This window comes from Triticum dicoccoides, chromosome 3B (assembly GCF_002162155.2).
Source record: "Triticum dicoccoides isolate Atlit2015 ecotype Zavitan chromosome 3B, WEW_v2.0, whole genome shotgun sequence".
Classification (NCBI taxonomy): domain Eukaryota; kingdom Viridiplantae; phylum Streptophyta; class Magnoliopsida; order Poales; family Poaceae; genus Triticum; species Triticum dicoccoides.
In genome coordinates, this window is record NC_041385.1 from 14,468,145 (window position 1) to 14,483,097 (window position 14,953).

Below are 14,953 nucleotides of genomic sequence, written 5' to 3' on the forward strand. Positions count from 1 at the left end.
AGATTCCATGAGTGGTACATGAAAACCTGCAGAGAGTCTGAGGGGAAGAATATTTTGACGCTGATGGTCAGAGTGGAGCATGACCTCGTTGGACTCGAACGGTTGAATGTTCCATTTGAGGAGTTCTTTGCGTTTTTCAATCTAAAGGCCCTCGATAAATTAATGATCACTTGCTACTGCCTGTAAGTACAATAGTACTTCTGTCATTAAGTCTCTATATATAGGTCAGCTCTTTCATTGCATGTATTTTTAATTATCCTTACTATATTATGCAGATTGAAGATCGCCGAATTGAAGAAATGACAAATCGGTGATATTGGGTTCATTAACACAAATCTCATAGATGCATATATGGTTAAATCTCAGGCCAAAGAAACCGAGGCCAAGCTGCTAAAATCGTTTGTATTAAATCAAAACAAAGCTATAATACTCTTCCCTTACGAATTCAAGTGAGTGTTACTGTCTTGGCATATTCGGTTTCCCTTATTAGTCGAGGTTATAGTAGTAATGTAATTGATGAGTTATGCATGCGTGCGCAGGTTCCACTATATTCTCCTAGAGATTAAGCTTGAGCAGGGACTAGTAACTGTCTTAGACTCGAGACGAAAAGATCCCACGGAGTATGCGGACATGACTGAAATGCTAGAGAAGTTAAATCAATCATTATCGCACCATATCGGCAACTTTGTTCATTTCCTGATATCAAGTAATTGTTTTCTTTGTCTGCTGGTAGGGTTTGGAAAAAATTCACCTCAAAAACTCCGGGACTGCCGAAGAAGCTGCAATTTAGACACCCGAAAGTAAGTACTATAGTAGCATGTTCCACGCATCTCCTAGTGATCCAAGCGCTAGTTTCATCAATACCATTTAGCATGCTTGCTAATTATCAGTTTGATTGACCTCTATTTCTTGTAAAGTGGTTGTGGCAGGAACAGGGGAATGATTACTGTGGATACTACATTTGTGAGTCCATCCGCCACACGACCTGTGAGCGGGGCTACTCTGACAAACAATATGAAGTGCGTAAATAATAATATTCACAATTTTATTTTATTACCATCATTTGTGTTCAGTTTCATTTATTCATATATATGTATTGACCCCCTTCTTCAAATTAGATATTTTGGATGCGGGATGAACTTCTACCACCAGATCGTATGCGAGGAATTCAAGAGGAATTGGCGACATTCTTTCTTGACCACGTGATCGCTAAAGATGGAGAATACCATGTGGACCCTGATTTCATTTGGAATTAGGAGATTGTATTATAAGAGATAATTATATTGTATATATGTAGCCAGTACGTAGCGTCGGATAGATATACGAGAACTTATTGTTCGACCAATCTCTCAGAGAAGGAGAGGTGGTCGATATCACTTCTCTCTATATTCATATGTTCATGACGATCTTCTGTTTCCTTCATTTGCTTACTAGCTAGGGTGTCTAGTCCTCTCTATACGTATATATAGTACGTAGCGTCGACCAAGCACGGAGATAAGAGAGGACACTTCTCTCTATTAATTAGCTAGCTAATACAATATATGAAACACCTAAATTAACCCCCGAAACCCCCTAACCCCCCCCCCCTTTCAAAAACAAAAAACAAAAACCCTAGCACCTGAAACGCTGACGCGTGGATGCCTATTGGTCCCGGTTGGTGCCACCAACCGGGACCAAAGGGCCTCCTGCCTGGGCTCGCCGCACCGGCCACGTGGAGGCCCATCTGTCCCGGTTTATGCAAGAACCGGGACTAAAGGTTTAGGGTATTAGTACCGACACTTTAGTCCCGGTTCAAAAACCGGTACTAATGGCCCTTACGAACCGGGACTATAGGTCATTTTTCTACTAGTGCGTGTGTACCGTTACAAGTACAGAAACAGCTTGACACATAGAGCACTCAGACCAATCAATCAGCTGGCTAGCTAGCTAGGGGTGCTTAAAAAGTGACCAACAAGCTAGTACCGAATCCAATCGGCTAGCTAAGCTAGCTAGAAGGGGTTTTACAATGTGGCATGACAATGAAAGAGGTACTTCCTCCACGTACGTCCTTCTTGCAAATATCAATCAACTTCGAACGGGATTCAACAAACATCCCATTTTCTACAGTTCGGGTCGTATTTATGTCGCCCCTATACTGGAGTTAAGCATCAACGAGCACAATGAACCGCTCACATGCATGGAAAACACTTTAACCAACTATTAAACTTATCCATATCAAATTTCATCAAAATAAGAGCAACGGCTTAAAAAAAGGCAATGTGATATCTTGCTTCAGCATTCTGGCAAGGTGGGTGACGTGTCTGCTGAGTGGCGCGGCTGTTATTCATGAACCTGCACATATTTATTCATTAGCAGTTTTTCCTATTGCATGCAAGTAATGTAGCATGTGTATGAAGCCCTGATTTTCTGTGTGCGCGTCTTGCCGGAATTAGTGGATCAAATCTGGCGTAGAGTTCACGTTCAAATGGCACCATAATCTTCGGATCAAGCCATGTCTCTCGTATTTTTTTCTTCTGCTCAACTGAATAAAAGAACCCAAATAATAAGTGTCACATGTGTGGCACAAAGCAATATGGTCCAAACACCCTATTATCACCCATTTTGCCACATCAAACAGATGACATCAGCTGAATCTTTTTGCTTTTTTAAACTTAAATTTTATCTTTTAAATAAAAAATCTGATTAAAAATCAGTTTTCATCATTAAATATGTCTCAAAGAGATCTTCAAAACTAGATCCCTTATTGATATGTTTCGATGAATTTTTTTTGGCCAAAAGTTACCATGACGTTAACTTGAGTTGCCACAGTGTTTACACTGAAGTTGTCATGATATGTTTCATCTACTTTTCTCTTCTATTTTTAAAGCTACCACTGTATTTCAACTACTTTTCATGGCAAATTTTATTAATTGACCATGGCAATTTTTAGTAATTAACCACAACCAATTTAATTCATGGATCAAGACAATTTTTAGTAATTCATCATGTCAAATTTAGTTTGTAGATCATGACAATTTTAGTATTTTGACCACGACAATTCTAGTATTTTGACCATGGAAATTATTATTCTATGAACCATGGCAGATTTTAGTGCATGTATCATGGCAAATTTAAGTAATTCACCATGGAAATTTTAGTTTCTGATTCATGGCAAATTTGACTCATTGACTATGCATTTCGAAAGTAATTGACGACGGATTTCTTTGTAATTATGAACCATGTCAAAATTATTTCATGGATCACGGCAAATTCTCCATGGCAAGTTTAGTTTCTTAATTCCATTTTTTATAGCATGTCAAATTTTACTTTAAACATAGAAGAAAATGTAATTGAAACATATCATGGCAACTTCTGTGCAAACACCATGTCAATTTATGTGCAATAGACATGGAAACTTTTGACCGCCAAAAAATATCGTCGAAACATGTCGATATGGGATCTAGTTTCGAAGTCCTCGCCGCAACATATTTAATGGTGAAAACGGATTTTGAATTGAATTTTTTTTCATTTAAGAGATAAAACATTTTAATGTTTGAAAAAACCCAAAAGGTTTCCACTGACATCATCTATTTTTGTCCCTCTTTGCATGCATGTGTGAAAAAACAAAGTCTGACGCGTCACAATGGGTGGCTACAGGGCGTTTAGCCAGACGTGCTTCAACCCACACGTGTGTGTGGAATTGCTTCATGCCACACGTGTGGCACTTATCAGGGTCCTAAAGGAAAACTGCAACGTGGGGTGATGGCCTGTGATTATAGAAAGTGGGCGCACGCTATTAATATTTAGCGCCCTTCAGAAAATACTTGCCTGGTTTGTTAGATGCGAAAATCAAGGTTGAGCATTTCTCCCATGATCATTAGAAAATCATGGAGAAGGTAGTCTACTACAGGCAGGTGAAGACGGCGACGGTCGATGATGGTGGTCAGGTGCAACCCTCCTTTCCTAGCGCGCAGGTACAGATGAGGAGGGGTTGGTCCGCGAGACTAAGGGGAGATGATGAGATGCTGGTGATCGACGATGGCAACGACATCTCGGCAGCCAGCGGAGGCGGCGCTCCCTCTCTCCTGCAGCTATGGCGGGCAGTGGCTCGGGAATTAGGATTGGCTGGTTATGCACTGGCAACTCGATGGACTGCAGTTTTGGCCTGGGCCAAAGGTCGTGGTCCAACCGAGCTTTAACCTTACCGGACTGAAAACATTTCGGGCCATTTTACACATACTAGCACTGGTGTTTTTTTAAGCGGGTCGAGACCTATCGGTCCGGTCCTTAGCAGGCCAAAAAGCTCACTCGGTACGTCGAGCCTGACTTATATGTAGCTCCAAAACCATGCGAGAGCTATTTCTTAATTTAAGCGAGACGATACGATAGCTTGCTCTCGCTGAAACCTCCGAAGTAATGGGCCGGCACATTTAGTGCATATATTGTAACAAAAGAGAAGAAATAGGGACGCAAAAGAGCTCCGCGGGAAAACTCGGGTTACCACGGGGTGGTGCCTCGTGCTTCTAGCCACCTCGCTAGGGTTGGGTTCGCATTAGGATATCACATTTGTACTACTTGAGGGAAAACCCTGGGTTTTTTTGTTCGTTTTCTTCTCTTTTTTTCGGTTTTTTTGTAATACTTGAGGGAAAACACCATGTTTTTTTTTCTGTTTCCTCCTTTTTTTCGGTTTTTGTTTGGTTTCTTTATTTCTTCTCCGGTTTTCTTTTTTCCTTTCCATTTTTTGTTTGGTTTTCTTTTTTCATCTCCATTTTGTTTTTCTTTCTTCTTTATTATGTTTTTTTCACTCTATATTTTCGTATATGTCAAAAATATTCTTTTAATAAGTGATCAATTTTTTTCTATACACATTCAACAATGTCCGAAATGCTTATTCAATTATTTTCAAATACTTGTTCAACATTTTAATACTTATTCAAGTTTTTTCAAATACATATTCAACATTTTTCAAATATTTGTTCAACATTTCGCAAATACTTATTTAATATTTTCAAATACTTGTTCAATATTTTTCAAATACTCGTTCAACATTTTTTAATCTATACCTAATAATAAAGGGACTATTTCTTCTGGAGGTACGTCATTGAAATTGGCCCCAGAATTAAATATTACTCACCGATGCCATCTAGAAATGATAGAAAAAAATTTCACACACCGCCTGGGCAGGAACCTGCAGTAGAAACATTCTATACTGTGCTCTGCAGGCTGGGAGAAGACAAGCCGCGCACATTTGTGCCGGCCCATGTCTGGGAGGCCTGTTTTTTTCTTTTTCGTTTTTTTCTACTTTAAATATTTGAGGACTTCAAAAAAGTTCAAGATTTTCATAATTCATAAATGTTTGTAGATTCAGAAAATATTCTCGATTTTACAAGGTAGTATTAAAAAATGTATGTAAAATTGAACAAAATTTCCTCAATTAATTTTTTTTCAAGAATTGATATCCTAAAATATTAAAAAATTGTTCATGACTTACGGAATACATTCAAAAAATGATCATGCATTTCAAAAATGTGCGTTTAATAAAAAAAGGTCTTGAATTTAAAGAATTGTTCCACCAATTTCCAATAAAAATGTTCACCTATTAAAGAAATTGTTTTAAAAAATGTACACTATTTTCTAAAAGATATTTGCAAATAGTATATATGTTCATGATTTCAGAAAAAGTTCGCTTTTAGAGAATGTTCAAAAATATGTAAAAATGTTCATGAATTTGATAAAATTTCACGATTTTTAAAAATCTTTACGAGTTTAAAAATGTTCATGATTTTGAAAAAAAATGTTCACGATTTCACAAGATTGAGAGAGATAGTGTATCATGGCCATTAGAGATTATGATTTTTTTTCTCCCATTGCAGCGCATGGGCCATTTTGCTAGTACTTATTCAACATTTTTCAAATACTTGGTCAATATTTTTAGTACTTATTCAACAATTTCAAAGACTTGTTCAATATTTTTCAAATTCTTGTTCAACACTTTTAAATAATTATTCAACATTTTTAAAATACTTGTTAAACATTTTGCAACTACTTGTTCAACATGCAGAATATTTTAAATTATAAATTTAAATAGAAAAATAAAGCAAAAAGAGAGAACAGGAAACAGGAGGAAAAAAAAGGCCGTGGCCTCCTCCCCCTCCTCCCCGAAAAAATCACACCACACGTGTGTGAGCTTCCCCCCTGTGTGGCTTAAAGCGAGACATAGGGGCGCCCCAAAAACCATTGCGCCTCGTCTGACGGTGATACGGGCGACCGCCGCACAACATGGACATACACCGCCGCTCCGTATGCACTGCCGCCGTCGAGCTACTATTATTATTATCATTTTCCAGCTTCCCAAAGCCGTCCGCCAGCTCCGCCGCCAGAGCCGAGCTCGTCACCTGGAAGTGCGACAACGGCACGTACTACGGGGAGAACTCCACCTACCAGTCCAACGTCCGCACCCTCCTCGCGTCCCTCGCCGCCAACGCCTCCCGCTCGTTATTCCCGGTGGGCTTCGCCACCGCCGTCGTGGGCCCAAGCCCCGACATGGTGTGGGGTCTGGGGCTCTGCCGCGGGGACACCACCAACGGCACCGAGTGCGCGTCCTCCTGCCTCGACCTCGCGCCGGAGGTCGCGTTCGGCAGGTGCATGGGCGTCAAGGACGTGTCCATCTTCTACGACCGCTGCACCGTCCGCTACTCTTTCCGGGACTTCCTCACCAGCCCGGACAACCGGCAGGTGCAGGTCTGGGGAGCCAGCGACGACTCCGTCGCCCCCCGGGACACCGGCCGGTTCGACGCGCTCGTAGCGAGCCTCGTCGGCGCGCTCTCCGACTGGGCGGCGTTCAACACGACGACCAGGTACGCCTCCGGGGTCATGGTCTCCGACCAGGGCTTCCCGACCACCCCCAGCAAGGACTTGGTGCACAGGATCAACGGCCTTGTGCAGTGCACGCCGGACCAGGCGCCGGGCCAGTGCCGCGAGTGCCTCCAGGGGCTCATCGACGAGATGCCGGCGGTGTTCAACGGCAGCGTTGGAGGGCGGATCCTCGCGGTATGGTGCAACCTCAGGTTCGAGGTGCACGAGTTCTACGACGGCAGCCCCATGCTGAACCTCACCGCCCCGTAGCCAACGCCACCTACTTCTCCCGTCCGGTCCACACACCAGACTGCAGGTATTCTATCTTCTATATGCATATGGCTTACTTGTTACCTGCCGATCGCTTGCATACTTGTCCGTATCGATTGTTTTATACCATACCTTCATTGTAAAACACATGACATTTTTATCTTCAACTTTGAGCATTAATTTTTATATTAATATGTAAGTAAATAATATAAAAAATAGATTTGGAAAATATTTTTCATTAAAAATCTAATGATAAACTGGAACAGTTTGTTACTTAATTAGTGGTCAAAGATAGAGAAGTTTAACTGAAGCTTTTTTCGGATGTCATGTATTTGAGAACGGAGAGAGTATATATAAGAGCATCATCAACCACGTACTTCTAATTTGACCCCTCAAACGCCCGCGGACGTGCCCGGTCCGTTTTCAGCCCCTACTTTTTCGTCCGCGCAGCCACACTTTTCATATTTTCCTCATATGCCCGGTCACTTGCACATGATTGGCGGAGAAGAAGAGAGAGAGAAAAGAATGGATAAAGAAAGAAAAAAGGTGGTCCGGGGTGAGGTCACGTCATACGTGGCAGACTAATCGGGCGTGCCCAGACACGTCGGCGAGCCCTCATATCGTCCTCATATTTGAGATAGATATAAGGGGTGCGGGTCTGTCCGGGCGTTTGAGACGGATATAAAGAGTCTGATTGGGTCGCGTTTTTGTGACTGGTCACTGACCAGGCGATCTGCCTGGGCGTTTGAGATAGGTATAAGGGGTCTGGTTGTAGATGCTCCAAGTGATTCGTGCAAAGCATTAAAGTCAGAGCGGCACACCAGTGCACTGATTGACGGCTAGCATACTGTAATTGAAAGAGACATTGGAAAATTGTATTGTTGTGAGCTTGTGGGACGCTAGCATGTAGAATGGTAGTGTATTGTTGTGACCTTGTGGGAGGCTAGCATGCAGAATGGTAGTGTATTGTTGTGACCTTGTGGGAAGCTAGCATTGCAAAATTGTATTGTTGTGACCTTCAGTGACTTTGTGAAGCAAAGTCACACAGCGCCTTAGCCTTATACATTAGCCCCTCATTCTACATCCAGCGGACATGATTTACTCAAGGAAAAAAGGGCCCAGCCTTGCTTACAAGTTTTACAGGTTTGCAGTGACATGAACAAAGCAACGATGAACTGGACACTCTCCAGCCTGAATACTTGCATAATATATTTGATCGCTAGACATAATATGAAACTAAATACTGAACCGATTGCAAATGCAAAAAGTAATTCCACTAGAGGAGGAAACAATAATCGCTGAACATAGCAAAATGCAAAAAGTAATCGCTGAACATAGCACATGCCGGTTGCAAATATTTTCAGTTTCTAATGACAAGAATAAATTAGCGTATCACAAATTTTTTTTTTAGAAATACTGGACATCGAAATCTGAAGCAATCAGAGAAGGAAACTATGAGGAGCTAAGGCTGAAAAACTTGTAACACTAGGCCTTTTTTCCTTGAGTGAATCCTGTCCATCGGATGTAGTTTGAAGGGCTGATGTATGGGGCTAATGGGCCGCGTGACTTGGCTTCACAAAAGTCACTGAAGCTGCGTCCGTGCCATGAACGGGCCACTGGATCGAGTTGCATCTCCCCGCGGCCAAATTTTCTTCAAAACTTTAGCATGGTCTGACCTCACATTTAAAAAAAAATCGGGATTTAACCCTGACGGTAGGGTATAACATGCTATCGCCAATGTCTCCAACGGTAGCATTTAACTGCACCGTCACATCGCCATAACATGAAAAATATGCTACCGTCAAGGTTTTTGACGGTAGGACATTATACCCTACCGCCAGAATCGTTAGCGGTAGAGTCTGCACTGGACCGCAGAAAACGGATTAGCCTGCCTCCCATGCCCTGCACTGCCTCAGACATCCCAAAATATTAACCTAATCATGCGTCAGATTGCATGGCACAAATATTGTACTACCCATTTCTCATTATTCTTTCTCATTTCTTTAGGTCTCTTTCTCGGCCGCTCTAGGCCCTTTGTCCTAGGCCTCTAGCTGAAACAGCACGTAGCAAAGCAACAGCGAAAGAGAGAAAGGGTAACAGAGAAATAGAGCTAGCGCATGCAGCTAGCTGCAGAAGCAGGCGCATGGTGATGGGGGGCATGAATCACTGTGGCAACTTTAGTCAGCAGGTTCAGCATTGTACTCCTCCTGCTCCTTATAGCATGCACGTCTGCAACCACATAACTACAAAATACAAAGGGTGGCATGCGCTGCTGTGTCGTGGGGGTATATGCATGGCTGATCCACTGTAGGGTGCTGCCAGCGTAGGGTGTAATGGCCTACTGCCAGCAACCTTGGCTACAGGATTTTTCACGTTATGACGATGTGACAGCAGTTAAACCCTACCGCAATAGACCATGGCGGTAGCATGCCTACCGCCGAAGAATGTGGTGGTAGAAAAATGATCAGATCCTGATTTTTTTTTGTATGTAGGGTCAGATCGTGCGAAAGTTTTCAAAAGGATCAAAACATCAAAGTTGGCCTCTGCCCCTCATTCCTCTACCTCGGACGCGCGTCGCTCTCTCGACTTCGGACACACGACTCCTGGATCCCGACCCTGTTGTCCCCTGTGTCTGGTGGCGTGGGCTCGAGCAGGACCTTGGGGCGTCAGGGGTCTCTAGAAGGGCTAGTCGGGATCCCCATGCCGGATTTGGTACATGGTGCGCTGACCGTGATCGTTCTCCCTCTAAGAAGAGGGCACGAGAGGGATCCAGAGTGCCCTCCCCATGCCACTGCCTGACGAGGTCCCCCGTGCTTAGGTGGAGCGGGTCCCATCCTTGACTTAGGCTTGCGGAGCAAAAGTGCTGCAACTATGGCATCAAAGGCCACAACTGCTCCGAGTGCGACAGGTCTGCTGATGCCTCATGTGTAGGGATGCTTCCCACTACGCGGCGGCGTGCATCGTCAAGATGCGTCCGACTGGCCTTGAGTTCCATAGTTAGCTGCTGCTCCGGCTCTGGCATCTTCGCATGGAGCTCTCCTACTAGCGCAGGCCCCCTCCCCAGGAGTGCGCCGGTGAAGTTGGCGCATGTGGGGCACCTCCGTTACCTTATTTTCAACACACCGGTGGTCATTGGACCCCATCTTTGTCACTACGACACTAACTTCTCCAAGGTCCTTGGATCCCCGGAGCTCTCCATACTCGACACCAAGGCCTTGGGTCTCCCTCCACTGCCCCCTCTGCACCCTTCATCAGTCTAAGGATGGCGTGGGTGAGGACTCTACAAGTGTGGGTATGGAGGTCATGCTTCCCTCGTCGCCTCACTCACCAGGGTAGTCTGCTACCACCTCTCGCTAGGGTCCCCCTCACCCCTCCGCTCTGACCCTGGCTATGGTGACGCCGATTTTGCCTGCTTTGGAGCTAGCCATGGTCTTCTCTGACACCCTTGTGGCTGGCCCAATGACCATACTCCTCCCTGCTCATGCCTGCTCCACTGCTAGGATCCCATCATAGCACCCAACTGGTCCGTTATAGGGCCGGGGATAGGGTGGTGGAGACAACCGTCGCCGAGCGTGTAGCACGGTGGACCACATAGTCAACAACCTCGATCCAGGTACTTCAGGCTTTCTCCTCTTCCCCCTGGGGTTTTCAGTTCTCGGTCCTTGAGTCGTACCCCCTGGATCAACTATCTCAAGTCGCCTCGGATTGTGTCGTCATGTTCTAAGGCGAATGTGGTCTCGGTTGGAGAAAATCACCGTGATCAAAGTTAAGGAGATTTACGAGGGGGCCCTAGTTACGTCTCGTGCTTAGGCGGTGCAGTAGCGTTCGAGGCCCTTGGAGCACGCAAAACCCATGCAGTTGTAGCATGGGTCCAGCAGTGGTGTCCCCTCTGTGACCTCTAGGGAGGCGACTTCCGATGGGACCCCAGGTGGGGGGAGCGTGGGAAGCCTCCAATGGCGACGTCCTAACCCTTGACTCTTGGTAGGGCCCGAACAGTCCCTCGTAAGGGGACCACCCCAAATTGTTTCCCGATGAAGATTCTATGTTGGAACATAAGGGTGTTTGGCCAAGAGGGCCGACAACGTCAGTTGATTGATTATGTCAGTTAAGAGGACATGTACATTATGGTAATTCAGGACCTGATCCGTTAGGATTTCTCTATCCCAGAGATGTTGAGAATTAGTCGTCACAAGTTTGCATGCCAGTGGCTCTTGGCCACCGGGCACTCGAGTGGTATCCTCCTAGGTCTCTAGGAGGATACCTTTGATGTAGATGATATGGACCATGTGGAGTTCTTTGTGAGCATATCCCTCACCCATAAACGGCCTAAACTCAGTTGGGAGGTGATTATCGTCTATGGTCTCGTGGACCCCCGGAGGTCCGAAGTGTTCCTGGATGAGCTGAAATCCAAGGTGGAGCAGAGCCTCATCCCGGTGGAGGCGGGTGGGGACTTCAACCTGATTCACTCCCATGAAGACAAAAGCTCAGCCAACATGGACCTCCCTCTGATGTGGTAGTTCAAAGACTGCATTGTTGACTTGGCCATGAGAGATATCGTGCGTGTGGGATCGCGGTACACCTAGACTAATAACCAGGTGGACCCGATTTGGAGTGTGTTGGATCGGTTTCTTGTGTTCATAGAGTCGAAGGTTTCCTTCCCTCTATGCTCCTCACACGTGGTTACACAGATCGGCTCGGACCACTCCCCCTTCTCTTTTCGGGGGAGGATCAGCTCCCTAGTTTGAACCGTTTACACTTTGAGAACTTCTAGCTGCTTTAGCCTAGGTTCATGGAAGCGGTCTAGTTAAAGTGGGCCAACTCAACCACTTATCTTCCCTGCGTCTTTGCTGCGGTGGATGATTGGCACCATTGTGCCAAAGTTTTTCCCCAACTCATGTCTTGCCGTGGTTCCATTGTGAGGGATGAACTTCGGTAGCATATGGTCACTTTCGTAGGCTATGTTCAGATGCTAAATGTGGCGTCTGACTTGGTTGGTCTTACTTTTGAGGACTGGCTTCAGTGGTACATTCTTTAGGGCACCTTATGGAGATCTACAAGGACAATGAGACTTTCTAGCGGGAGTGGAACTACCAAAACTGGATCTTGAAGGGGAAGCTAACACTGCCTACTTTCATGCCATCACGAATGGGTGACATCGGAACTGCTCCATCCCATGCCTCTAAGAAGAGGAGCTTCTCTTGGAGGATGTCAAAGATATCTCCACCCACATTGAATCCTTCTATAAGGAGCTCTTCACGACGGGACCCCACTCTCAGGTTGCGTTAACTGGCTGGGGCCATGGTCTCAGCTGACAAGAATGCCAGCCTCACCTTCACATTCTTTCCTAAGGAGATTGGCCGGGCGATTATGGAGATGAAGGCTAGTTTGGTTCCCGGTCCGGATGGCCTTCTGGCTACCTTCTTCTGGAAGTACGAGGAGCATCTTTAGGCGGTGATTATGCCCACATTCTAGGTATTCTGTAGTGGTACTTTGGACATGTCTCGCATGAATTTTAGTGTGACTACCCTCCCAAGTTAGTGGGTGCCATGGACATTCGACACTTTAGGTCGATCAATGTGATTAACATCCTCCAACGGATCTTCGCCAAGTTATGTGCAACGAGATTTGCCTTAGTGGTGACACCTCACACATCCTTACCAGTTGGACTTCCTTAAGGGTGCTCTATACATGATGAGATTTTGTTGCTTCATGAGATTATTCATGAGGTTAAGGTTCAAATCCAAAGGGGCGTGTTCCTTAAGCTAGACTTCTAGAAGGCATATGACCGCTTGGACTGTTCCTTCTTCCTCCAAGTCTTAGAGCGGAGTGGGTTCGATGATTGTTGGATTTGTGGGATCATGTAGATCATCATCACTGGTATCACTTCTATCAATATTAATGCGAAAATATTTATGTCATTTAGGTCTTCACTAGGCGTAACATTGGGGATCACATTTCCCCCTCTTTCACCTTGTGGTGGACACCCTGTCGGCTATCTTAGAGAAGGCTAAGATTGATAGCCACATCTCTAGTGTGGTTGGGCATATTATCCCTCAAGGTGGGGTACCTAGAGGTGGGGTGACCAATCTCCACTATGCAGATGACACCATGATCATGGTGGAGGGGTAGAACTTCATATTATCAACCTTAATTCATCTTACTTTGTTTTTTTCCATGTCGGGCCTCAAGATCAACTTCGATAAAAGTGAGGTTATGGTTATTGGTTACCTGCCTGAGGAGCAATAGTGAATTGCGGATAGCCTTAATTGTAAATTGGCCTATTTCCCAGTCACCTACCTAGGGATGCCACTCGATGACACTAGGACCTTGATCCGGGACTTTGACCTGCTAGAAGAGTAGGTTAAGGCAAAGGCGGAGCTGTGACACGGGAGGTTCATCTCCAAGACAAGCAAGTACATGCTCATCGACTCTTGCCTCTCCAGCTTCCCCATTTATATGATGGTGTTCTATATCCTCCCGAAGGGAGTTCATAGCGCCTTCAACAAGGAGTTGTCGCGCTTCTTTTGGCGAGCAGCCAATGATCGCCAGGAACAACTCGCTCTTTGTGAGTACCTTGATCCAAGAACTAAGAATATCTAGCATCCACACCATGTACTCTTGTTGGAGGAGGAGGCCGCAGAACAACAGATGTCGACGCTACTGCCTTATTTGTATTCCTCTTCTTAATAAATGGCACCACTCCTCCCGCGTTTTCCTAATGAAAAATGCGAGATAGGGGCCTCCCGATCATCATCATCGTCGTGAGTAGGTATCACCATAAACTCTAGCTCTCATACGAAGCAACCATCAATACATTCTAAAAAGGCAGTAAGTGGAGTATTATCTCATCTCGATGGTATGAATTTCATATCGAGGGCTTGGACTTGGAAAAATCCTCATCTCATGTGAACCCATCTAGATTCTCTTTGCATGTGCTGCCACATATTTGCTATTGCTGGTAAATTACACCGAGAGTTTGGGGTCATAATTTTGGGATGCTCGTTGTGGGTGTCAAAACCGGCGGATCTCGGGTAGGGGGTCCCGGACTGTGCGTCTAGGCGGATGGTAATAGGAGACAAGGGACACGATGTTTTACCCAGGTTCGGGCCCTCTTGATGGAGGTAAAACCCTACGTCCTGCTTGATTGATATTGATATTGTGGATGTTACAAGAGTGGATCTACCACGAGATCAAGGAGGCTAAACCCTAGAAGCTAGCCTATGGTATGATTGTAAGGGTTGTTGTTGTTGTCCTACGGACTAAAGCCATCCGGTTTATATAGACACCGGAGAGGGCTAGGGTTACATAGAGTCGGTTACAATGGTAGGAGATCTACATATCCGTATCGCCAAGCTTGCCTTCCACGCCAAGGAAAGTCCCCTCCAGACACGGGACGAAGTCTTCAATCTTGTATCTTCATAGTCTTGGAGTCCAGCTGATGATGATAGTCCGGCCAATGATAGTTCGGCCGATGATGGGTATCCGGCTGTCCGGACACCCCCTAGTCCAGGACTCCCTCAGTAGCCCCCGAACCAGGCTTCAATGACGATAAGTCCAGCATGTGTGTAGTCTTCGGCGTTGCAAGGCGGGTTCTCCTTCAAGTTCCATGTACCTGCCAAACAGTGTCCGGCTTCCTCATCAATGTTGCGCTTCTTGGCTTCCACGCCCAATAATGGCCTTCTTCCACGTGTCGCACAAATGCGAAAAGCCAGGGTATCTTTTACGTTTTACCCCCTAGCAGCGCAAATATCCTGCCTATAAGAGAGGCAGGAATCCAGATCCAAATCGCACCATCTTCCTCCCGCAAGGACTCATAGGAGCCCTGCTTGACCAAAAATCCATTCCATCA

The 14,953-nt window shown here is 45.3% G+C and overlaps 1 protein-coding gene across 3 annotated transcripts in view; it reads left to right on the top strand.

The window, feature by feature from the left end:
• Positions 1 to 6,205: 6,205 nt before the first annotated feature.
• LOC119274409 (cysteine-rich receptor-like protein kinase 6) overlaps positions 6,206 to 14,953 on the top strand; it is a 29,221-nt gene continuing 20,473 nt past the window's right edge. The window contains exons 1-2 of one of the 3 annotated variants that reach the window (XM_037555106.1): positions 6,206 to 7,150; positions 9,597 to 10,111. In XM_037555106.1, coding sequence (XP_037411003.1) covers positions 6,259 to 7,104 — 846 coding nt within the window. In that variant the 5' untranslated portion in view covers positions 6,206 to 6,258 and the 3' untranslated portion in view covers positions 7,105 to 7,150; positions 9,597 to 10,111. Of the gene's footprint in view, positions 7,151 to 9,111; positions 9,429 to 9,596; positions 10,112 to 14,953 lie in introns of those variants that run through there. The other 2 variants (XM_037555105.1, XM_037555104.1) reach the window with 2 other exon arrangements.